This window comes from Sminthopsis crassicaudata, chromosome 3 (genome assembly GCF_048593235.1).
Source record: "Sminthopsis crassicaudata isolate SCR6 chromosome 3, ASM4859323v1, whole genome shotgun sequence".
In the NCBI taxonomy this organism is placed as follows: domain Eukaryota; kingdom Metazoa; phylum Chordata; class Mammalia; order Dasyuromorphia; family Dasyuridae; genus Sminthopsis; species Sminthopsis crassicaudata.
The window spans coordinates 333,265,156-333,291,641 of NC_133619.1; the positions used below are offsets into that span (position 1 = coordinate 333,265,156).

Here is a 26,486-nt window from a genome sequence, read left to right on the forward strand (position 1 = left end):
TCTTCCATTGGCTACATGCCACTGAGACAATCTGTGCCCCTGCCCTAATCTATATTTTAATGAGTTTGTACCTAAATTCAGTACTGACTTGAAGCTATGATAGGATTTCTAACTAGGCTAAATGAGGTTTTCTCTTTCAGATAAGGATCCTTTCAGGTCCAAGTTCCTCTGATCCTTTTTATGTTATGCTAAGTGAGTCAAGTACATTCCCTCACTGGGTTCCTGAAAATATTTTATCAGTCTTTGTAATTAAGATGGAAAGAATCTGGCCAATCAGCTTTAGACATACCTAGGGCTCTGAGGCTGCCTGCCTTTTACTTAACTCAATTGGTCCTGTTTCTCATCTGTTTGACTTAGTCTCTTGGATGGCCAGACTGGCTCTGGCTGGGTGGTGGTGTTTGTGTTTCCAGTACTTCGGGGAAGTCGGCACATGTGAAGCCAAGCTTGGCTGGAAACTTTAAAAAGCACAAAATCTTATTTAAAGTCTGAAAATACTTCTATTAATAATGGGTTGGGTGAAGCTGCTCATTACAACCCTTGAAGGGATGAGGGCCAGGGGAGCAGAGAGTGGCCTTTTAAGGCATGACTGAAGAGCAGGCAACTCTAGGCAAGTCTGCGTCTGTACTTAGCATGGTTCATCTGTCAGGGACATGGCCACAGGGATCAGGTGATATTTCAGCATGAAATGTTGCAGCCCTTGTGTTTTTTTTTTTTTTTTTAAGCTCCCTTCAGAAAACAGCTGTTTTCCGTTACTATGAGATTCTGCTCTGAATATGAACCCAGGCAAAGAATGGCAAGAGATGCAAGAGATGAGAGAGAGAGAGAGAGAGACAGAGAGAGAGAGAGAGAGAGAGAGAGAGAGAGAGAGAGAGAGAGAGAGAGAGAGAGAGAGAGAGAGAGAGAGAGAGAGAGAGAGACAGAGACAGAGACACAGAGGCAGAGAGAGAGAAGGAAGAGAATAGGAATAGAAGGAAGAAAGAAGGGAGAAAGGGAGAGAAAAGAAAGTAAAATAATATAAATGAAAGAAAGAGGAAGAAAGAGAAAGGAAAGAAGAAAAAAGAAAAAGAAAGCAAGAAAAATAGGGAGAGTAGGAAGAAGGAAGAAAGACAAAAAAGAAAGCAAAATAACATAAAAGAAAGAGGAAGGAAGGAAGGAAAAGAATAGGGAGAAAGGGAAAAAGGAAAAGAGAGAAAAGAAAGTAAAACAACATGAAAGAAAGAGAGGAAGGAAGGAAAGAAGGAAGGAAGGCAGAAAGAAAGCTAAGGAAGAATAAGAACTTGTTAAGAAGACTGGAATAGAGAAAAGTGATGATAAAAAAGATTTCCCTTGTTCTAGTGGAGAGATCTATAGGGTAGTGTTTTGTTTTGTTTAACTATTTTTCTTTACTCTAAGGAAAGGTTTATAAATCACAACTTTAGAGTTAGAAGTATCCATAGAAGTTTATTGTTCAATCCTTCATTATACTGATGCGTTGACGTATTTTCTCCAAGGTAAAACAAGTGGTAAGTGTCTAAGGCAGGATTGGTGTTATATCTATCTACTTTATCTACCAATTTAATGGGGAAGAAAGTGATAGTAATGGGATAGGTGTATAGGAGTCAAGAAATGTCAACAAAACATTAAAAAAGGATTGTAGTCTGGTTGATGTCAATGGAATGTGTGGCCAGGTACATTAAAGCCAATTTAAACTATTTACACTTTTCTCTAAACAAAGAGAGCAATAGTAACTTGAATTCCTGTACATTCTGCTCAATAACTTAGCATCAGAGGCATGTCTTAGAAAGATCATCTATCCTAAAAGAAGCTTAACTATTGTCCATTCATTTAACAAACATTTTTCAAATGTGGTTATGTGCCTAGGCCTGGATTAGATACAAGGTAAAATATAAAGAGTTTATCCTGTGGGAGCAATTAGTCTGTTGAAGAGATAAAACTTATATGAGAAAAATTACTTCTTCAATTTTTCCAGGATTCTTCATTTCATCATTTGTGGACAATCCCCCAAATCAATTTATTTTTATTTTATTTATTTATTTGTTTTTAGATTATGTATGTATATTTATTTTTTACATATTTCCATGAGTCACATTGGAAGGGAAAAATCAGAATAAAAGGAAAAAAAAATGAGGGAAAAAAACAGAAAAAAAGGATGAAAATAGGGTATGTGTTGATCCACATTCAGTCTTCATAGTTCTCTCTCTGGGTGTAGATGGTGTTTTCCATCCAGAATTTATTGGAATTGCATTGGATTGCTGAATTGCTGAGAAAAAAAACAAGTCTATCATAGTTATTCACCACACAATCTTGTTGCTGTATATAATGTTTTCCTGGTTCTGTTTGCTTCATTTAGCATTAATACACGTATATCTTTCCAAGTTTTTCTAAAATCATCCTGTTCATCATTTTTTGTAGAAAAATAATATTCCATTACTTTCACATACTTAATCAGCCATTCTATATGGGAAAGTCTTTTTCCATTCTTTGCCATCTAAAACCAATTTAGATGGCACCTGTCTATCCTTGCTTAAGGAAGTAGCTTTCATAAACTGTTTAGTTTAAAAAGGTCAACTTCTGCTACTGGGTCTCTATCTCTATGTTCTCCTTATGCCCCTGGGTCAAGGGACAGAAGTCCTTTGAATCGTCTAAAAAAATTATATCTCTAAAGGAAAAAATGAATCTCTAATGGTAGACTCTCAGACTCTAAATAGCAGGCCAATCATGGAAGTATTTTAGAGTATCTTTAGAGATCTTTCCTACATCGCTGAAACAGAGCTATGTGTATTTTTAGAAGGATGAATTTGGTATTTTAGAATGAGACATCACATTAAGAGTTTGGCTAGAGATCCTGAAAATTGTTTAATGTCTTCAGACCTTGAGTAAGAATCTGGTGGCTTTTCTGTTGATATCATTTCTAAGTCCTGTAGCAGAGTTAGAATTTGAACTCAGATCTAATCCCCAAGTCATTTCATAAAGCAGATAATGCTGGTTTCTTTTGGCAATGCTCTAGTAATAGAAAGTACACTGAAAATAGGCAAAAGATCTGAATCCAAGTTCTGATTCTTCCTAGTTGTGTAACTACAGTCAAGTTACTATCTTTATCTCTTTTTTGAAGTCTGAAAACATTTCCTGTCTATTCTCTTGGGCAGTCAATATAGTGTAGCAGAAAAAAAATGTTGGATGTGGAATCTGAATACCTGACTATGTATCCTCAGTTCTTCACCTTAAAATGGAGGCAATAATAATCATACCATCCTACCTTTCTTAGAGGATTGTTGTATTAAAAATTCTTTATAAACTTTAAAGTGTTATAGAAATAGAAACTTTTCTATTTCATAAGGTTGGATAGGTCAGTGTGGAGAAATCTCTGGGTTTGAATGCATTGTGTGCACTCTGGATAAGAGGAGAGGGGAAAAGGAAAGATTTTATAAAAATAATGATGTTTGCTATGTTAGGTAGCCTTAGATACTTGTAGAATACTTGTAGATATTTTATATATATATAAATATAAAAATATGCTAATATACATATGTTAGCTTTAGATATTTATAGTATATATGCAATCTTTAAAACTTGTTAGCACTTTATGTTATCTCATTCTATTTTAACTATAACCTTTGTGAGATGAGTACTACTATTATTCCCTTATTAACAAATGAAGAAACTGATCCAGAGATTACATGGCTTGCCCAGAGTCACACAGCTGGGAGGCACATTTTTAAATCAGTCTTCCTAATTCCACGGCCAGTTGTTTGTCTACCCACTTTGCTAGTTAGTGTGATGATTGTCTGTATATATTAGAAATCTGTGTCTTCATATATTGGAAATGTTGTATAACGTTATGTGGAATATGTGTGCATATGGATTTCATATGGGATTGACCAGTGATTTTGGAGTAGGATAATGCTACTTATAACTTCCTACTGCATAGAAACTTTTGATCTCATATCTCCATATTTTTTGTGTCTCCAACCTGGATTTTTATTGCAGGATTTTGGGTACAGCATAGGATAAATAACATCTCATAAATCTGCTTAGCAAAAAAAATAAATAAACTTTAAAAATGTTAATTTTACATTTTATACTATTTTAAGGTTTATAAGGCATTTTCCAACAATCCCATGAAATAGGAAGTACAAATGATGTTCTTTTATAGCTGGGGCTAAGAGAGAGACAGACACAGACAGACACAGACACATACACAAAGACAGACAAAGAGAGACACTGCTAAACACTGGGGATAAAAAGAGAAATGAAATAATACTTATCCTCAGGGAGCTTAAAATCTAGTAAGGGGAAGCAATATGTGTACAGTTAAGATGAAATACATATAGTAATCTCAGGAAAGACATCAGTAACAAAAAAAGGGTGAAGAATGGTTTATCAGAGGAGATGCTCAAACTGGGCTTTTAAAAGAACTGAGCAGTCATAATGCCATAGATTTAAATAAGAAGGGATCTCAGAGGACATATAGTAAAAATCTCTCAGAAATTGTGTCTTGTGCATGATGGCACAGCTATTAATTGTCAGGGTTAGATTTGAAGCCAGATTCTGAACATCAGAAGGCAGTGATGGCTCTGAGAGCAGGTTACATTATAGGCTGGGGTGAGAGGAAAGATAACTATCCAAAGGCGTAGAAGTGAGAGATGAGATATGGGATGTAGGGGAAAGGGAATGAACAGGTAAACCAATTTGACTAGAATGTAGAGCACATGAAAGAGAGCAATGGAAGAACCATCTAGGAAGATCAGTTAGCCTTAGATAGTGAAGGACTTTGAATGCAAAACAGAAAAGTTTTGTCTTTTATCCTGAGGCAATAGGGAGTTATTGAAACTTCATGAGTACAGACTGGAGAAGGAGAGTCAATGAATGTTCACTGATCTTTGCCTACTAATTTGAACTATGCAACATAATCATCTGAGAGCGTTCTGAACAACTTTTTCAATATTTGAACTGATAGAACTTCTGGATTTAGAGAACTGATTGAGGTACTTTCTTTGAAAGTTCAAATATTCAGTCAACTTTCCTGAAAAGTTGGGGGAAGAGACCAAAAAAAAAAGCTCCACAGAAGTAGGACCTTCTGTAAGATTTTTGTTTTATGACAAAGTTTGGGGCTTCATTAAAAAGAGATTCTGATTCCTCTGCCTTTGAAGGACAAACACCAGGGGCTTCTGTTTGTTTCTTTCATTTACATCTAAGTCAATTCCTTTTACAAATGGATCATAACACCAGACTTCATGTTCATTTGTAGTGGATTTTAGCCAGTTTTTTTTTCTCTCCCCCAAATAGACAAATTGTTTAAAAACAAAGCAAGAAAAACAGCTCTCCCCCAACTCTTGCATTTTAACATTGATCTCTTTAATGAGACCAAACTATGTTGGATTCCAAACAAAAAGATAAAGTTTTGCTGTTTGGACATGAACTTTGGTCTCCAAGGAATTTTTTTTTACTTGTATTACATTTTGTGGAGCCCACAGCTGCATCAAATTATTTTCCGCTCTGACTACAGATTCATGCTTATGCCAAGAAGAAAAAGACAGCCTAGCCAGCTCAAAGAGTTTGAAGTGGCAGCAAAAAGTTGAAGTTCTCCTTCTCTTTAGGTCACATCCATGCAAGGGTATTCTCTAAGAACCACACTCACATAATGACATCATGAAATGTTTGAAGCATGATCTAGTCCAATCTCTTAATTTTGATAATAAGGAAACTGAGGTCTAGAAAGGTTAAGGGATTTTTCAAAGATCATTCAGTTAGTTAGGGGCAAAGTTAGGACTGGAGTCTAGGACCTCTGACTTCCAACTCTGTCCTTGTAAAACTATACTATATTGTCACAGCTATTCTTAGATATTATTTTTGTATAATTTTAATATGGCTAAATTGGTCATATATTTTATTTTCAAGTTGTTTTCAATTTAGATTATGGTGAATGCAGTCCCTAAGGTTATCATTTCTTGAATTTCTCCCACCTCTGAGTTGTCATTCACCAATATGCTGTCTCTTCTAAGTAAAACTAATCTTGGAAGAAGAAGACTGAGAGTCTTCACAGTTTTTATAGAGTATGCCCACAATATGCTCAGAATTCCTTGTTTGTTTGATTGGTTTATTTTTAAGTCTCACCAGATTGTGTATGAGAAAGTAGCTATGGGTATGCTGCAGGATGAGAAGCTCACTTATCCAAACCAATGTATGATCATCACTCCACGATGGCTACTTCCCCAAACTTATCATGAATAGTTCATTATTTCAACTTTTAATGTAACCCCAACCAGCTCTTGTTAGTGTAGTTTATTATCTCTAGATTCAGAAGTTCTCTTAGTTCAAATGTTGGAAAAGTTGTTCAGAATATTCCCAAATGCCTAGGCTGCATCGTTCAGATTTGTGGGTAAAGATCAATGAATATTCCTTGACTCTCCTTCAGTTTTTGCTTATGAAACTTTAATAACTCCCTATTGCTTCTAGAGTAAAAGATACATTTTTCCATCTTACATTTAAAGCCCTTCACAGTGTAGGGTCAACTGATCTTTCCAAATGATTCTCACATTATTCCCCTTCATATGCTTTTATGGTCTAACTGAATCCCGAGTGCTCAAAAACTTAGTCCTTCTCTTTGTGTCCTGTATTCCTACTTCAAGAGTAAGGTAACTTCATGTCAGGTATGTATAGTGTAACGAAAGCCAAATGACCAAAACCTACAACTAAATGCCTAAATGCAAGCAGGAGATTTCAGGTGCATATAATTGAGTAGACTGAAGCTGTAATTAGGCTAGCTCAAGAGAGTGGTCATAGAATTATCACTTTTTGAGTGGAAAGGGACTTTAGAGATTATTTAGGCCTATCTCTCACTTTTGCTATTAAGGAAATCAAGATATCCTTGTAATGTTGAGACAACATGGTCTCATGGAAATAGAATTAGATTTTTTTTTAATTTTTAGAATAACATTTTTATTTTTGAATTTTATTTTAATTTATAGAATAACACAAACATTTTTATAATATAATATAAAAACAAATGATTACAAGTGAAACTGCAAATCTACAGTGCACAACCTGTTATTCTTTTCAAATATACAAAATTGTCATGTAAATTTTTCTCTCCTCCCCTTGAAAGCTTCCATTCAACACAAATAGGTGTGTATTTCACTTGTACTTTTAGAATAACCTCTTTATTTTTAAAATTTTTATTTTAATTTATAAAATAACTATTTCTATAATGTAGTACAATAACATATGATTGCATATGAAACTGAAAATTTACAATGCACAATTTGCTATTCCTTTCAAATGTACAAAATTATCATGTAAACTTTTTTTCTCCCCTCCCCTTGATAGCTTCCACTCAACACAAATAGCTGTGTGTGATTATTCTATACATATTCATATTTATCTTTATTGACAGCCTACTTTCAATTTTTTTCTCTTTCCATTTTCCACCCAACTAAAGCATAGACCTGATCATATCTTAATCAATAGTTCATATTTCCTTTATAGGTTATTTATTATAACCTTTATAAATGTAGCTCTAACCTACATGTTTTCTGACTTATTTGATATTAATCCCATACTTCACAATCCAAACAAGATCTTTTCCATAACTCCATGATTTCCATAGGCTATTCTTCATGTTAGTCTCCCTGTCCATGGGGTTCCTCCCTCTCTCCGCTGGTGAACAGCTGAGAGCTTCTCTTAGATCCTCTGTTTGAGGAAGGCACCCAGGCAATTCATGCCATCATTTCCCACCAAATCAACTCCTGAATTTTATGGTTTCAAGAAACTCATCATTGTGAAGATTAAATCATTTTTGAAACACACATATCTTCAACACCTTCTGATTCTGAGGCTCCTCATTGGCTCTGATTGGAGAGGATAGAGGATAGATATTGGAAAGACTTCCTCCTTGCAGGACTTCCTATGATTCTTGAGCTGGGCACTTTCTCTCCCCTTTCCAATTTCTTTTTATATGTTGTATTCCTCTGTGAGATTACTCCTTGAGGATGGGAACTATCTTATTCCTTTCTTAATATCTTCAGCACTTAATACAGTGCCTAGAATATAATAGTTTTAATTTTTTTAAACTCTGACTTTGATTTCAGAACATTCTTGCTTCTTACTACAAGTTTTGAAATATGTTCCATTTAGAGCTCAGCAAAGGAATCATTTCCTACACAGGGCATTTCTTGATGCCTCAGGTTGCTATTGCTATCATACTTTTATGATGGCTTGATCAGGAGAGCCTTAAAGCATTTGATAGTACATTTTGAGATCAGAAAATGAGTGCTTTTGGCAGATATATCTCCCTTGAAGGTCTGTGTGTGTTCAGTGACCCCAGTAGAATATAATCTCCTTGAAAGTTTGAAAATATCCTATTTTTATTTTTCTGCCTTGGGTCTGTCATATTGCCTGGCATGTAGTGTGAATACTTTAAAATGTGTTTTAAATTGAATTAAGTATGCTAACCTTAATTTTTATTACAGCAAATGTTTAGATAATAGAATTAGATTTGGAGCCAGAAGGTCAAGGTTCAAATTCCAACTCTGCCCCCTCAGTTATGGATGCTATTGTCCAGTCAGCTAAGTCCATCTATTTCTGACCCAAAGATTTTTCATCCTTGACTATCTGAGAAATCTCTTTCCAATCCTACTCTGCTTCTAGCTCTCAGTTCAGGCTGAGAATCCTGAACTTAAAATCCTTAAGCATCCTAGAATTTGTTATTTAGTCCCTAAACAGCAAGTCTAACTTTGTCCCTTCTGCAGAACACCCTCACTTTCCTCCTCTCTCATATTGTACCCTGCCTATTTTTCAAGTCTTACAAATGTTTTCTCTTCCAAGAATTCTATGATTCAGCTACAACTCACTGCTTATGTAGACAGAGGTGGTTGTTGTTTGTCCTTGGTTCTGGAAGAGAACATGACATCAGGGAGGTAATATCAGGACATGCAAGTCAATTGGATTTAAGTGAGGGAGGGCTGTGCAAGGTCACCTGCCTCATTTTCTCCTCCAGAGCCATTTGGGTCCAGTGGCCAGATAGAGATCAGGATGACTGGAGATGACCCTGGAGGCAGTGGGAGACCGTGGCATTTAACAACATCATAGACAACATTGTCTCCTAGCCTTTGCACTTATTGTCTGCTAGGTCTAGCATGCTCTTGCTCCTCACCCATTTTTTTACAGAATATCTGGCTTTCCTCAAGATATACCTTTTGTATACAGTAATAGCAATATTATATGATGATCAATGAAGGACTTATCTATTCTCATCAATATAATTATCCAAGACAGTTCTGAACAACCCATAATGGGAAAATGTATGACCCCATTTGAAGTTTTCTTGACAAAGATAATGGAATGGTTTATCATTTTCTTCTCTTTCTCATTTTATAATGAGGAAATTGAAGTAAATAGGATTAAGTGACTTGCCTAGGGTCACACAGCTAATATGTGTCTAAGGCTGAATTTAAATTCAGAAAGAAGAGTCTTCCTAATTTCAGGTCCCACATTTTATCCATTGAGTTACCTAGCTAACCTATATCCACTTCCAGAGAAGAACTAATGGAATATGAATGCAGATGGAAGCAAACTTTTAAAAAAATTTGGTCTGTTTTCTTTTGTAACATTGTGAATATGAAAATATATTTTGCATGACTTTGCATTTATAATCAATATCAAATTGCTTGCCTCCTCAAGGAAGGGGAAGGAGAGGGAAAGGAAGGAGAGAATTTGTAACTCAATTTTTCTTAATAATTTAATTTTTTAAACAAATATTTAATGAAATAAATAGAAATATGTTGAAGAGGAAAAGATTCATCTTGAAAACCATCTTCTGGAGGAGATGTTTTTTAATTCCCATCCTACTTCCCAAGCTGCAACTGCCTTTCCTTCTAAGATTACCTTCCATTTAAGCCAAGGTCTCCCATGGCATCCAGGGCCATCTCCAGTCGTTCTGAACTATATCTGGCCATTGGATCTAGTTGGCTCTGGAAGGAAAAGTGAGGCAGGAGAACTCTCACAGCCCCCCCCCCTCATTTAAATCCAGTTCACTTGCCTGCCATGGGATCACCCCCTCAACATCATGGGTCTCTTTGAGAACAAAAGGCAAAGAATAACAATCTTCTCTCTATTCTGTAGGTGTCTTAAACATACCTATTTATGTACATGTTTCTGGGGAATGGGAGAGAAATGTCTTCCTTTATCCCTTTGCCCTTATTTTGTTCCAAATGAGTAAGGACACAGAAAGAAGTGATAGGATGTTTGTCCTCATACTTTTAATAACCTGTTGAATCTAGGCTGAAACTCATTCCTTTTATAACCTGTGGAAGTTGTTCTAATTCTTCCTGGCTCAGCCAGAAATCTTCCATTACATAACTCTAAGTAACATGGACTAATGAGGAATGGTTACAACATCCCAAAGTGTAGGTCCCTCAATTCCACCCTGAGTTGGGGCCCCGGGTAAATCTTCATGCAGTCAGACTGTGCATGCTGAGCCCTAGAGTTATCCTTGTTACGTTAAGATAAAGTCTTCTCTGTTCCAGTTTTCTCCTTTCTTTAATTTATAAACTTTTTGAAAATATTGCCTATACCTGGCACTCAGCTATCTCTACTCACTTCAATTTATTGAATTCTGGCCCTTATCCACTAAACTACAGAACCCTGCTGCTGCCATCTGGACCTAGTGTTTAATCTGACATTATCAGTGATTTTTGTTTTGTTAAATAATTTCCAGTTACATTTTCATCTGGTTCTAGCCTCACCTCGGTTCTAGGACAGTGTCCAGGACTCAGCTTAAGCCTCTGCACATAGTAGTTGCTTGAAGGTCATTTATTGAAATGAATTGTTCTACTCTCTGCTTCCTCCCCTGGCAGACTGCTTCCCAGTCTGATTCAGGTACCATCCTGTTTTTGCTCTCCTTGTTCAGGGGGAGCCAGTGACAATGGGTTTAATTATTCTAATATTGTTTCAAAATCTAGTCATTTTACATATAACTAATCTGCTGTTTGATCTGGGGCAAAGGTTTGTTTAAGCTTTTTGGAGGGCATTTTAGTGAAAGAGAAGTTTTAGATCAAAGTCTGAGAAACTTGCAAAAACCTGAACATTTTTTTATCTTATAGCTATATTTCAGTGGAATTGATTTCCTTTGGAATGGTGTGTATTTTATTTTATGTATTTGAAAACATTCTTCTGAGAGAAAGGGTCCAAGACTTTGCCAGACTGCCTAAGAGATCCATAAACTCACAGAAAAGAGGAAGAAGCTCTAGTCTAGAAATGCATTTTCTTTAATTTTTAAGGATTTTTTTTTGTTTATCATGTTAAATATTTTTCCATTACATTACAAAATTTTTAACATTTATTTTTAAAATTTTGAGTTCTAAAACTCTCTCCTTCCCTCCCCCACTCCTTGAGAATGCAAGCAATATGATATCAATTATATATGTGAAGTCATGCAAGACATTTTTCCATATTAGCCATGTTGCAAAAGAAACACACACACACACACACACACACACACACACACACACACACACACACATCCCAAGAAAAACAAAGTGAAGAAAGTATGCTCCATCTGCTCTCAGAGTTCATCAGTTCTTTTTCTGTAGATGGAGAACATTTTTCAATATGGGTTTGGAATTATCTTCAATCATGGTATTATTGAGAATATTATTCATAGTTGATCTTCATGTAATAGTCCAATTAGTATATACAGTGTTCTTCTGGCTCTGCTCACTTCACTTTGCATCAGCTAATATAGGTCTTTCCAGGTTTTTTTTCAAATACCATCCTGCTCATCATTTCTTAGTATTACATTAGTCACATACCACAACGTTTTCATCCATTCCCCTATTGATGGACGTGCCTTCAATTTCCAATTGTTTGCCACCACAAAAGAGCTATAAAAAAGGCATTTTTGATGGAATATCTTGATTTTGTTAGGAAAGTTGGTTAGGAAAGTGAATGGTTAGGTGAGAAAACCACCACCACTACTAATACAGTCCAGGACCTTCTCTGCAATTTTGTAGTCCATCACACATAGCCAACAGAGATCAGTGATAGGATCCAAGGAGAGATTTTCTTGAGTCCAAGGCCACTTGTCTATCCCCTATTTCAGGCTGCTTGTTATAATATTTTAAGATCAAATGACGATTATGTCTTGTACAATTCTGACTTTGGTAAATCTGGACCGTGGTATAACTTTGTCATAGCTGTCAGTCAGGAGCCATTACCCATTGTGTAGGTTTTGTGTTTAAAGGGAATTCTAGTTGTCACAGAGAGATGTCCTTTTCAACTGAGGGTTTCATTTACCTTTCCTCTTAGAAGAAAAAGATTGTAATGAGTGATCCATAAGCTTTTTTTAAAAGTAAATCAGTAAATACTTCCTGTGATGTCCTTTCTCAAACAGAAATGGGGTGATGGGATATGGAATAAATAGTAGACATCACACATCTAAATCAACTTTCTCTAATGAGCTATGAAATGGGAATGAAGTTTCCTGATCAATAAAGACTTTTAAATGTCTAATCACCAAATAAGGCTAGGTCCAGAGGCTTGAGAAATTGGAAAACCAATAAAATCTGGAACATAGGAATATGGGATCTCAGGGTTGGAGGGAAACTTTTCATATATTCCCATACTAACCTTCCTATGTTGGAATCCCTTTATCAAAATCATCCAGCTCTCCTCAAACATTTTTAATGACCAGAAAAGCAAAGTGGGATGGGGGAAGAAGTATGGATTGGTAATCATAGAACTTGAGTTCCAAATCTAACCCTGCTATTTACTACTTGGATCCATCATCTACCTTCTTTGGGCCCCAGTCTTCTCTTCAACTGTATAAGTGTGACTTCTGAGGTCCTTTGATGATAACTATGTCTGGTCATGTCTTCCAGTGATGAAAGTGTCTAATCATTAAAAAGTTCTATTATTATGAACTCATATCTGCTTCCTTGTTACTTTTTCTGGCCTCGAAAATTAGGCTATGTATTCCTTCTTCTCAACAACAGTCATCCAGATATTCATAAGATCATAGATTTAGAGCTGGATAACAATTTAGAAATCATCAAATTCAGTGTTTCATTTTACAGATGAGGAAAGGAAAACCCAGTTACCTTATTCTTTACTCAATTACTCAAGGCTACAAAGATGGGAAATGTCCAAAAACAGGATTCAAACCACAGCCTTTTAACTCCAAATTTAGTGTTCTTTCCACTAATCCCTACTACCTCCCAAAGACTAGATATGCCTCTGTCCAGAATGCCTTCCACCACTTGTCTACCTACCCAAATCCTATCTATCTGTCTAGCTTCAGCACAAATGCCTTATGTTTTATGAGTCTTTTTTTTTAATCTAAATCTAAATTTACCTACTCTTCTGGTGGACTTTTGCGTTTCTATAATCCTTTGTGCCTCTCTTGTAGCACCCATCTCATTCCACTTTCTACCACAGTTATTTTCATGGTCCTTCTCTCAGACAGACCATAAGCTCTCTGATCACAGGGCCCAGGTCTCCCTCATAGATCTCTCCCTTAACACAAAGCCTTCCACACTGGAGAGATATGATAGAAGTTTGTGGAATGAATGAATGAATGATGGGGTTGGAATCTAAAGCTAGTACAAGGCCTTTGAAAGGATGATTTTTGGAGAACACACAACATGGAAGAGTAAATAGGATGTTGGATTTGGAGACAGGAAGGCCTACATTCAAATCTTGTCTGAGACACCAACTGTGTAGTCCCGATCACATCAAATAACTTCTCTGTATCTCAGTTTCCTCTTCTGTAAAAAAGTTGTTTGGATTCATGGCCTCTAAAGTCTCTTCTAACTTCAAATCTATGATCTTATGATTCTATAAGTGGACATATCAAACCTTCATTGTTTTATTGTTTATTTGGCTACAGCATTAATAGTTTTAAACTGCCACCTTTTGGTGTCTTAGTAAGACTTTGGGAGCTAAGAAACCCTCCATGAGGGGAAAAGTATTTCCATTCAGCCCCATATTTTTCAGCTTCTTTCTCTTCTACTATCCATTTTGACAATGGCTTTTGTCTCCTCCCGAACTTCTAAGCACCAGCCTACATCAAAGCTTACTTCTTTCTGTAAACTTATTGGCTTACACTTTCTCTGAGAAAAGAGATGTAATTATTTTGATTGTTTACCTTTGGATAAATTAAATCAATACTATTCAGAGTCGTGTGGCTGGATGCATTTTTGCAAAACCCATTAAGCATAGCAGTCACATAATTATAATATGCTCCTCAGAGAGTCTAGTGTAAAATAATAATCTGATTAATAGAATAATAAAAAGTATACAAATTAGAAGACTTGGGAAACTGCAGGTTGCATGTAAAAGGAACTACATGCAACTTGAGAAACTGTCTGAATAACATTGGATCTAAATAAAGATCCAGTTTCAACTTTTTTATATAGTTTAGCAGAACAGGTAGCATAATAACAAGTCTAACATAAAATTTGACAAAGCTATACACAAAGGAAATCTGACTGAATTATATGATACTTTACTCTTTTTGTGGAACATATTCATGTTTTATCATGAAGGAGAATTCCTGGTATAAAAGTCCCCTTCATGATACAGATCAAAAATTCATTTGTGGCTTATAGTCTTATAGAGTTGTTTTGAGAGATTAAAAGTGATTAGTCTGGGGTCTCATAATCCTTATATAGCCTGTCCCAGAAATCTTAGTGCAGTTTTAACTTCTGATAATTGTGTGAAAACTTTTGGGATCTTAGATGTGAGAGGCAGAATAATCAATCAGTCAGTAAACAATTAATTTTTGTTTATCAGACATTATGTTAATCAGTAGGGATATAAATACCACCAAAAAAGATAGCTCCTGTCCTCAAGGAGTTTACAATCTAATGGGGAAAGAAAACTCCCAAAAGGAAGTTGAAAGAGGGAGGGAAGAAAGAGGAGACTGAAAAGGAAAATGATGGTGAAATCAGTCCCAACAATGAAGTTCAAGGGAGTATAACTAAGTCTGGTGGAAAATGAAAAGCTTGAACCCCTCCTTAAATGGAGCTTTTGGATCTTGTGGCTCCATCACCTAATCAGAGAAGTAGAAAACGTGTGTTACAAAAGGTGATGTAAGTACCAAGATTTCTTGGATCTTGAAGACTGATGATAGGAACTCAGTTCTTTCTATTCCCCAAGTCATCTATGTGTACATTATGCCATAATGTTTTTATTAATACTTTGCTTCAAACTAATTTTAAAAATGTATTTTAATTATCCACTATGTATAGGACATTCTCCTGAGGATATAACAATAAAAAAATAGTCATTACCTTCAAAGACTTTTCTATTTATCAAAAGGGGAGAGTCTTGCAAGCAAATGATTATAAAATATACTGGAATAATTAAAATCTCCTAAGCAGAAAGTCATGTGAGATCTCCAGGAATCACAGAGGATACAGCTAGGAGCCATAGACAGAAGAGGCAAAGAGGCAAATGGGGACTCAAAAGAAAGGGAATGTTCTAATAGTTCAAGCTATCCCAAGAGCTGCTTTGGGTGATAGCAATTTACCCTCCTCATTCTAGAGTTTCAAGTTGAATGACAACTTGTCATTTAGTCAATGCATACTAAATACCTAATATGTGCTTGGCACTGTGCTAAGTGTAGGGGAAACAAAGAAAGACAAAAGATAATCCCTGCCTTCAAAGACCTTTACAATCTAATGGTATGATATAGAGAAAATCCTTTCTCTACATTTTGGCTTGCATAGTCTCTCCAACTTGTGACTTAAGTTATAGTATCCAGCTTAGATATAAACTCTGAAAATAGAGTTTATATTTCTTTGTTTTCCTTCATTATTGCTATTATTGTCATTCAGTCATATTTTTGTCCATATCCAACTCTTCATGATTCCTTTAGAGTTTTCTTTGCAAAGACACTGGAATAATTTGCCATTTCCTTCTCCAGATCATTTTACAGATGAGGAAACTGAGGCAAATAGGGTTAAGTGACTTGCCCAGGAACACACAGCCAGTAAGTGTCTGAGGTTGGATCTGAATTCAGGAACTTAAGTTTTCCTGATTTGGGGTTTGGCCCTATACCCATTTTACTAGATAGTTATCTCAGTTCTTTCTGTACAATACTCTGTTAGAAATACTAGGAAACTGGAAGGCAGGAGACTTTGAGTAAACTAATACTTTGCTTCAAATTAATTTAAAAAAAATCTGTCAACTATGTATGCATCACTCCACTGGGGTAAAAATAAAAATCATATTTGCTGCCTTCAGAGACATTTCAATTTATCAAAAGTGGGGAGAGTCTTATAAGGACGTGATTATAATATATGTTAGAATAATTAAGATCTCCTGGACAGAAGGACATGCAGGATCTCTCAGGAGCCACAGAAGATAGAACTAGGACCTTGGGAAACTAATGACTTTGTCCTAGGTGAAAGGAAAAGTGATGGATTTGGAAATAGAGGTTCTGGATTCAAATCGTAGGTCTACTCCTTAACATCTGGGCAACTTTAAGCTAAGTTACTGTTCTGGAACTGACTTGCCTCCTTTGTAAAATGATGTGGTTAGACTAGATTGACAGTATCAAACCCATAGTTACAGTCTACTCCCAAGTGCTGCCTGGACCAGATTAAAATGCAATTGGGAAATATTTAAGTAAATATATAATACCAGAAAATACAATAAATGTATAAAATAGTAAAAATACTATAAGGTAAAATTATAATAAAATACAATAAAACATAGATAATACTAGTATTATCTATGTTTCTAAGTCAATATACAACAGGGATCCTCACATACATTTTAGGAGCCCTACTGCTATTTGAACTTGACACCAAAAATCTAGATGACCTCTAAGGTCCTTACTGTTCCTAATCCATATAATCTTAGGTAAAACAATCTTCTGAGTCTTATTTTCCTTAGCTGTCAACTCTCAATATCACCCCTGATAGTTCTTAGGAACAAATAAGATACTGAGTAGATGTTTGGGAAAAAAAAAAGCACTTTACAGATTGTAATTCTGTTCTTAACCTAGACTTTTGGTGATAATCATGGAAGAATAGTGAATAGATGCAAGTTTGGGGCATGGAGACATTAAATGAACCATCTGCAAGTTAATGAAACACAAAATCTTCAAGCTCTTTGGCTTCCAGGAATGCAGGCCTGCTTGGCCCTCAGACAGGTGGTTGATGCCCAGGTTTCTTTTAGAGGCTCTGGTTGTAGCTTTTGGAATTTTTCATTTTGGCCCTAATAGTCTGCAGTTGTGTCTGAATAGACCTTTGACTCTTACAGTCCTGCTTCTTTCTTGTTCTTTGCAGATGTTCGACTGGATCAGCCATAACAAAGAATTATTCCTCCAGAGTCATACGGAGATTGGAGTCAGCTACCAACATGCCTTGGACCTACAGACTCAGCACAATCACTTTGCTATGAACTCCATGGTGAGTTGAAGGGCTGAGCTTGGAAATCCCATATATGGGAGGGAAGGAACTAAGAACAAAGCAGAAGGAAATCCGATAGGGATAGAGAGAGAGAGGATGTTGTTTCAAAGTGAATAATAATGGAGGATCCGAAAAACAGACTACTTAATTGATTGGCTTATAGGAAAATTCATTAATTCATTCACTTATTCATTCATTTATCATTCATTCTTCATGAAGCACTTACCATGTGCACATCACTGTGTGGAGCACAAGGGTGAAGAAGTTCTTGTCCTCAAGACATACTCCATTAGAGAATAATTCAGGGGAGTACTGGAGCCTGCTCATACTGGCTCTCAGGAGCTTATAGTTACATTTTCAGTGTGAGTATTTGCACCTCAGCAATTAGCAAATGCTAAACTCAGACTTGAATTATTGATTCTCTTGACTTAAGAAAATGATGGAGAGAATGTTAATAATGCAGATTTAACTGAAAAATCTGTCATGCATGCATTTTGGGAGAGTTTGTTATTATTTATTATTCTTCATTCTTTATTATTTTATTATCATTACTTTATTATTCTTACAGTAGTTTTTTCTTTTCTTCTGGCCAAACCATTAGCTCTGGAATTTTCCTTAGAATTATTGTGGTAAAGCTTCAATAGCCTCTTTTTTGTGGGTTGATTGCTCTCTTTGGCTTCTCCGCCAGGGAGAATAAGTCAAAAAAAAAAAAAAAAAAAAAAAAAAAAAAAAAAAAAAAAAAAAAAAGAAAAGAAAAGAAAAGAAAAAAGAAAAAGAAAAGAATCCCAGTATCCTACCTCCTCCACATTGTGGAATTATGTATATATATATGTGTGTGTGTGTGTGTGTGTGTGTGTGTGTGTGTGTGTGTGTGTGTGTGTGTGAGAGAGAGAGAGAGAGAGAGAGAGAAAGAAATAGAGAACCAGATGAATAAAGAGAATCTAAGTGGTACCATAGTCTATACATAACACTATGTCTGCCTTCATCTTCCTGAGTTCAAATCCAGCTCTAGACACTTCCTAGCTGTTTGACTCTTTACCTGTTTGCCTCAGTTTCCTCATCTATAAAATGACTTGGAAAAGGAAATGACAAATCGCTCTAGTATCTTTGTCAAGAAATGCCCACAAGGTATCACAGAGTCAGATACAAGTGAGCAATAAACTTCTTGCTGTTGAGACTCCATTGGAGAATTGTCACAAACTAGTCCTGCAGAATAGAAGTATATAAGAGAATTATAAAATGCCATGAGATCAGGAAGGGAGAGTTGCTGCTTCTATGGGAGTCTGGGAGGTTTCAGAGAGGAAGAGCATTGGCAGTGCTCCTGAAAGGCTGGGGAGGATACCAACAGGAGGAGCTGAGAAGCTGCAGCAAGTGCTGATGGTAAGAGAATGGATACGGCGAGAATAGCATGAACAAGGGGGCATAGGCAGGAAGGTGTGGGAAGTGTTGGTGGAAATGAGGAAATCTCCTGTCTGTCTTAACATTTGCATCAGCGGTTCTTATGAAAGAGACTATTCTGCCTTGTCAGTCCTTGGATGCTATTCTCAGCCAGCCGAAGAAGAACGTCTAGAGCTGGGCTGTCTGTTCAGTCTCTTACATCAAGCCTGGCTCTGTAGGTGAAGCTAGTTAGGACCCTCTCCCTCGTACACATTTTTCCTCCCCAACCAGACTCCCAAACACCTCTAAGCCCTTAGTAACATTCAGTTGAATCAGCTCACATTTATTAAGTGTGTACTGTAGACTGGGAGCGCTGTGCTGGTGCTGTGCAAGCCAGGACCAACTTTATTATTCTTGCAGCAGCTTTTTTCCCCTTCTTTTCTCCTGGTTAAGCCATTAGCTCTGGAGCTTTCCTTAGAATCATTGTGGTAAAGCTTCAATGGGCTCTTTGTGGGATGATTGCTCTCTTTGGCTTCTCCACCAAGGAGAATAACAGTCAAACAAAACAGCCAGGAGAAGGAATCCCAATTCCTCCACAATGTACATAAAGAAATCCCTGGATACCATAAAAATACTTAAGTCTTTAGGTCTAGATGAAATACTAAAGATGCTTTTGCATTTTTAACCTTCATTGCTTAATGGGAATAACTATCTCTCAGTTAAGAACTCTGACAAGTCTCTCCCCAGAGAGTTTGCATTGTCTGGACATCTCTGGAACCAACTGATGCTGTTTTATGTGGAGGACTGAGCTCTGGGGCCTCATGTCATTAGGAGCTAGAAGGTGATAAGTCTGTCCATCTCTATTCCACCCCTGTAAAGTGCCTCAATGTGGAGGATAGCTTCTTGTCTGAAACTCGTTGTGGATATTTCTTCAACAATAGTAGAAACCTCATTAATATTTTTTTTTCAAATGTAAAAGACATTGAACATGTCCTCATAGGAACTTCTTGTATTTATTTGGAGATTGTGGCTTAGAAAATCTCTCAACTGTCTCGCTAGTCTAGTCAGTGTGATATAGCGGAAATTCAATGGATGGGTCAAAGATAGAAGGTTGGACTTATAGTCAGGAAGACTCAAATCCCACTTCAGAAACTTACTAATTTGGAAACCTCAGATAGGTCATTTAATTTCCTAAGCCAAACTTTCTCATCTTTAAAATGAGGAGCCTCAAACTTGATGTACCTCTAAGATCCTTTTCTGTTCTAAATGTATGGTCCTATGAACACACGGATATTAAATACCTATTATCTTACTATGTGCTTTGTTGTTCATTCATTGTAGTCCTGTTTAATTTGTTGTGACTCCTTTTGGAGTTTTCTTGGCAAAGGCACTGGAATGGTTTGCCATTCCTTTCTATAGTTTATTTTACAGTTGAGGAAACTGAGGCATTTGGAATTAAGTGATTGCCTTGGGTCACACAGTTAATGTCTTAGGCTGGATCTGAACTCAGAAAATGAGTCGTCTAGACTGTATCCACTGTGCCACATAACTGCCCCATATTCCTATGAATAAACATTTATTAAATATCTGCTATCCTATTATGTGCTGGATGTAGGCATAAAAAGCAAGACTTCAAATTGCCTCCATTTCCCTGGAGAGACAATAGGCATGTAGATTAAAGTAGATAAAAGTGAATTTGGGGTTAGGGAACACTTTCCCTGATACTGAGGGCTTTAGGGAGAAAGCTGTGTGGTAGGAAGTGATATGAACTTAAAGGGAGCTAAGGGTGAGCAGGTACAACATTCCAGGGGTGGTGGGCATCTGCCCAGCAGCACAGCAACAGAAGATGGAAGGTATCAAGAGAACTGAGCAGATTTGGCTGGACCACGGAGTGCCTAAGGGCGAAAAAAGGTGATTAATGTAGAAAGAGAGTGGAGTCAGGTTGGGAAGAACTTTGAATGCTAAATGGAAGAGCTGACATTTTATGCCAAAGGCAATAGGAAGCCACTGAGACTTTTTGAGGAAAGGAATGACATAATGAGATCTGTGCTCTAAGAAAGAGTACTTATCTGGAATGTGGTCACATATGTGGTCAAATCCTAGTTTAGTCAAATCATATCACTTTTCTGGGCCTCTGCCTTCTTATCTGTAAAATGGGAGAGTTGGATTAAGTGCTTTGGAATCATGGATTTCAGGTTGGAGGGACTAACTATTCTTATTCCCTCACTTTACAGATGAAGAATTGAGGGAAACTGAGGCACTAGCACATTAACTGGTATGCATGACATCACAGAGGTAGTGTCATATGTTAAGTGGATGGATAGAGAACATCCAATAATGCAGTGGGTCAGCCTGGCTTCCTAGCTCCCAGCTGAGTGCATTATAATCCAGTTTGATTCATAGACTGATTCATGGGTCAGGTTGTTGCCCACATCTATGCAAAGTGAGTGAGAATGGCCTTCCCTGCTCCCACACTAACCTCTGACTTAGGTGTGTGTCTTCATTTCTCCCTCAAGGCTACTATTAGCTTTTAGCAGCTTTTTGCCATTTTACATGACTTTATTAAACCATACAATGTAAAAGTTGGAAAAGACCTTTGAGATAATCTAGTCCATGGCATTCATCTTATAGATGAGAAAACTGAGGCTTAGAAATATTAGCTAGCTTGTCGAAGGTCACATTGCAGATTTGAAATTCAGAGTTCTTTCTGACACTATGTGATCCATTTGTGTGTCTAGCACTGTACAATCTTCTGCTAAGTTCTGTAGGAGAGAGAAAAATTTTGGTAGCATCCCTGCCTTCAAGAGCATCCCTGCCTTCAAGAAGCTTATATTCTTATCAGAGACTGAAAACACACTTGAAATAGACACAGGGTTGTTTGCAATATGGGATAGGTAATAGGTTATTCTAATCAGAAAAAGAGACATCACTGTGAATTAGGGTGATCAGTAAAGTCAGATTGCAGGGGCCGAGATGAATATGAGTTGGGCCTTATACTATGGGAAGATTTTGGTTACAGGAAGCTGAACAAGAGTTTTCTTTAAGAGTGGCAGAAATATCATGTAAAAATGTCTCAAAAGCAGGAATGAGTATCTTTGAGGGACCATAGGAGAGAAGCTTAGCCTGGAAATGAGGAACCAGTGTCATAACTAATAGGAAATGAGCTTTACAGTTTGTTGAAGAAAGCTTTGAATTCTACACATGGAACTTGGGACTTTCTTTGTAAATTAATAGTGCTTGATTTTTTTTGGGGGGGGGAAGTAGGGGAGAAGAGGTTGTATATGACAGTGAAAGCAATAGTTTAGCAAGATGACATCCCAGTGTTGTGTGCTGAATGACTTAGAGAAGGAATACTGGAAACAAAAAGATTGGTAGGTAGCCATTGCAGTTATTCATGAATGAAGTAATAAGGACCTACTATAAGATAGAAAAGGTGTCATCTCATGTCAAAATAAAGTTAAGGTTTTTAGAGGATTGGGAGCTCAGTATAAGTCAACAATAAGACATTTGATTTTGAGCTGTACTGAGAAAGACATAGGACAAATGAGGGTTAATGGAAGGAATTAGGGGTTTTGGCCTGTGTGGTGTGGATAATTAAGAGTTGATGGTATTTTAGCAACATTTTCTATCTGAATTTTACTTTTGAATTTCTCATGTTAAGGAGAATAAAAGGAGACAGGTGGAAATGTGCTGAGTGGAAGTTGCTTCTGTAACTGGAGGAAGGGGAAGGAATGATTTAATATTCTACAGCCAATTAGCTTGTTACAAGCCATTTCTTGGCCTCCCTGCTGCAACTGAATGTATGAAGGTTCTCAGATGCCTACTTAGCCTAATTAAGTTGAATCTTGTATATCTGGCTGCAGGGTGAGGACAATGAAATCCCAGAGATTGTTTAATCAAACTGCCAGGCACCTGTGTTTCATAAACATGGCTCACTGCTTTTATAAACCAGAAGGCTTACAGGTTAGCTATGGGTAAGAATTTCCTAATTTTCTAGCTATAATAAGAATTTCTACCCTCCTTCTTAAGGGAGGGATAGTAGAATCCCAAACATGTGAGTGAGAAGAGTGTCAGAATTTGCTTCTCTGGCCTGACATGAAACGTGTTAATGGATGGGATGACTTGTCAAGACCCATTTTGTGCCCACTGAGTTAAAGATAATTAGTAACTCAAAGAAAAAAAGAATGTGGTCAGGTGCATTCACACTTTGTAAATCTATGGAGACATTTTTCCTTTCTCAGATTACAGAAAGCATTTACAATTTCCCCTCTCCAATCAGTCCCCTACACAGCCAACAAATTGACATTCTTGTGACACAAATCTGATCATGTCTCCCCCTCTCCTCAGCAATCTTTAATAGCTCAGTTGACTCTAGTATAAAATACAAAACACTAATTTTCCATTTCAAAGCCATCGCTATACAGCCTCCATGTGTTATTCAGTCAAGTCTGATTCTTTATGGCCTCATTTGAGGTTTTCTTGGCAAAGACACTGGAGAGGTTTTTCATTTCCTTCTTTAGCTCATTTTATAAATAAGGAAACTGAGGCAAACAGGATGAAGTGATTTGTACAGGGTCACACAGCTAGTAAGTATCTGAGATCAAATTTGAACTCAGGTCTTCCAAGCCAAGTGCTCTATCCTCTGTGCCACCTGGTTGTCTACTTATTTTATTTCACTTCTTTCATGTACTTCAAACTATGCTGCTAACTATTCCCTATATCTGACATTTTGTCCTCCACCTTGGTGCCTTTATACAAGTGCTCTCCCATGGCTATTATGTGTTCCTTCTCACTTTATCTAAGATTTTTTAGCTTCCTTCAAAGTACACTAAAATGTTACATGCCTTCAGTTGTTAGTCTCTCCCTCCTAAAACTGGTTTGCATTACTTATTCTTCTATGTATTTTATGCTCCACATGCCACTAGAATGTGCATTTCTTGGAGGAAATTTTCTTTATAATCTTTTCATTTCCATCACCTAGCACCATCTTGCAGATAAGTGCTTTTATGCTTGTTAAATTGAAGTGTACTTTGCTTTAAGCTATTGCTGCTTTTCTGAAAATTTTCATTTAAATTAGCTCTCATTTTCTCATTGAATTGAACTACAATATAAAGGATGCTGTAGCTTTATTTTTTGATTAATCAGTAATGCATGTTAATTCCTAACTCTTGACCTTTAAATTTCTTGCTCTTTCCCAATTCAGTCAATCAATAACTAAACATTTTTAAGTGTCTAGTGTCCTAGTTTGTGTTAAGTACTATGCTAAGTACTGGGGGACCCAAAAAGAGGTAAAAGGTAGGTCACTGCCTTCAAGGAGTTTATAATTTATTGGGGGAAGCAACATGAAAGCAAATATATACAAAGCAAACTATCTCGGGTAAATAGGAAAACAATTTGTAAACAGATACTTTTATGTGCCAATATAATTTAACCTCTAGTAAAATTTTTTAAAGTAAAAACAATGATCTCCCCTGCAAATAATAATTTTTTTTATAAATTTGGATTCTTTTTTAATCTAATTTTCTTAAAGTGGATCATACTTTTTATGTGACTGATGAACTTTAGCTTCCAGTAACATTAACATTAACTAGAAAGAATGAAATAGATAATGTTCAATCTGAAAAGACAAATGCATTTGCAAATTTTTAAATTAAAATTGACACTATGACAGATCACAAATTATTAATTCTTCAGGTGCTGTAGTGACAGTAAAAGAAGAAATCTTCTCTGTTTCTCTAAAACAAAGTTGAGATTTGTAATCCATTGGGTTTTGAGCATAACATGGGTTAGGATTTTGGTTTTGTTATTTAAGATTTTTTGAGTTTGTAACTCCTACTACTTATGTCCTTCCCCTTCTATTCTTCATAAAGAGGATTCTATGGGTGCTGGGGAACCTAGAATTTCTGAGACATTATCAGAAGACGTCTTCCCCAGCACCCATAGAATCCTCTTCATTCTTGTCATTGCTTTCTGCAGCTAAAGCTTTTTTTCATAATCACTTCATGAACTGACTGCAGTCTTCTCTTTTGGAAAAGCAGGTGCAAATGGATGAAAGGAAGGGTAATATTATTCAACAAATAAGGGTCACAAAAAAAGCTAATTTAAGAAAATCACATATCTATAGGCATGTATATATACATATGTGTGTGTGTGTGTGTGTGTGTGTGTGTATCATTTGAAATAGATGAATCTCTAAAGAAAAACCAAAAGCCACTCACTGGTCATGTGATTGTTTTTGAATTAATGATAATTTAGCATTGGCTGTGATCTGCCCAGAACACATGGTTTCTTTGATCAAATTATTGACATTCAATTAAAAAAACATACACTGAGTGTTTACTATGTTCAAGGTTCCTGGACAAAATTACAGAGTCCCTGATCTTGAGGAACTTGCAATCTAGTAGGGGAAAGAAGATGTAGAAACAAATAATGTAAGGCAGAATGTGATGTCATAACAAAGTGCTATGAAAACATGAAGAAATAGCTAACTGGTTCCAGTGGATAGAGTATCAGTCCTGGAGCCAGGAAGACTCATCTTCCTGAGTTCAAATCTGGCCCAATACACTAATTAGCTGAATGACCCTAAGCAAGTCACTTAATACTAATTGCCTCAGTTTCCTCAACTGTAAAATTAGCTGGAGAAGAAAAAAAAACACTCCAGTCTCTTTTCCAAGAAAACCCCAAATGGAATCACAAAGAGTTAGACATAATTGAAAGAAGTGAATATCAACAGAAATAAGAACTAGAATTCAGAAAAGGATTAGTAAAGAATGTCTTGAATTGGAAAAAAAATAGGGGAGGAGGAGGAGGCCCTTTTGTAAACTCTGAGGATGAATCTATTTTATAAAGTATCTTTAACCCTCTTTCTCTTTTGATGGAGGAAGAATAGTAATGAATTAGGAAATGACCACATAGGAATGTACAAAAATGTAAGAGACGAGAATCTACTGAGGATCATAAATTGAAGACCCAGATCTATAGCAAGCTCATGTTGGCAGGATAAATGCTAGAGAAGGAGGACATTTTAATTTTAATTCTTGTGAGACTTAGAATTATGGGCGTGAGGACTCACGATTTTTTAGTTCAAGATTAAATACTGAGCTAGGAAGACTATATGGAGTAAGAGTGTTGTTTTCATTTATACATTGTTCCAATTACCTTTAATCTTATGAATTATATATGAATTCATATATTCTCCCTTATAAATACCTCAAATTATGTATTAATTCTTGTTAGTATTTTGGCTCATGGAAAGAAAGGAAAGAATGTGTGGATGGTGGAATCAAGTCTCCCAGATTCAGTGGTAGAGACAGAAAGGGAAGGGCGTGTAATTCAGTGTTCTGTGTAAGGCAGAGCTCCGAACTTAGAGAACTAAGCTAAGTCAGGGAGCAAGAAATTAGGGGCATGGTACTTAATATAGAATGTTGAATTTATGTAGATTCAGATTATAATGAAAGTAAGACCTGGGCCAGAGCTGGATGCTTCTTCATCAGTTTTATGAAGGGACAGGTTCCCTGAGTTGGTAAGGTCTTCAACCCATGGTTTAGGGGATTTTCTCAGAGGGAATCATTCTCATAAAAGTGTAGATAAGGGGATGAATAAATTTGCTAAGGGATAGAGTGAAGAGGTGGATGGGACAGACCTTGAAGATTAAGTCTTGGAAGAATAGTGCTAACTATAATTAAGGTGGGGCAA

The 26,486-nt window shown here is 36.5% G+C and overlaps 1 protein-coding gene across 11 annotated transcripts in view; it reads left to right on the forward strand.

The window, feature by feature from the left end:
* The window catches only part of KALRN (kalirin RhoGEF kinase), a 934,437-nt gene that overhangs the window by 363,438 nt on the left and 544,513 nt on the right, over positions 1-26,486 (forward strand). For all 11 annotated transcript variants that reach the window (XM_074301431.1, XM_074301444.1, XM_074301430.1 and 8 more), the window contains exon 6: positions 17,292-17,414. In XM_074301431.1, the coding sequence (XP_074157532.1) occupies positions 17,292-17,414 (123 nt within the window). The remainder of the gene's footprint in view (positions 1-17,291; positions 17,415-26,486) is intronic.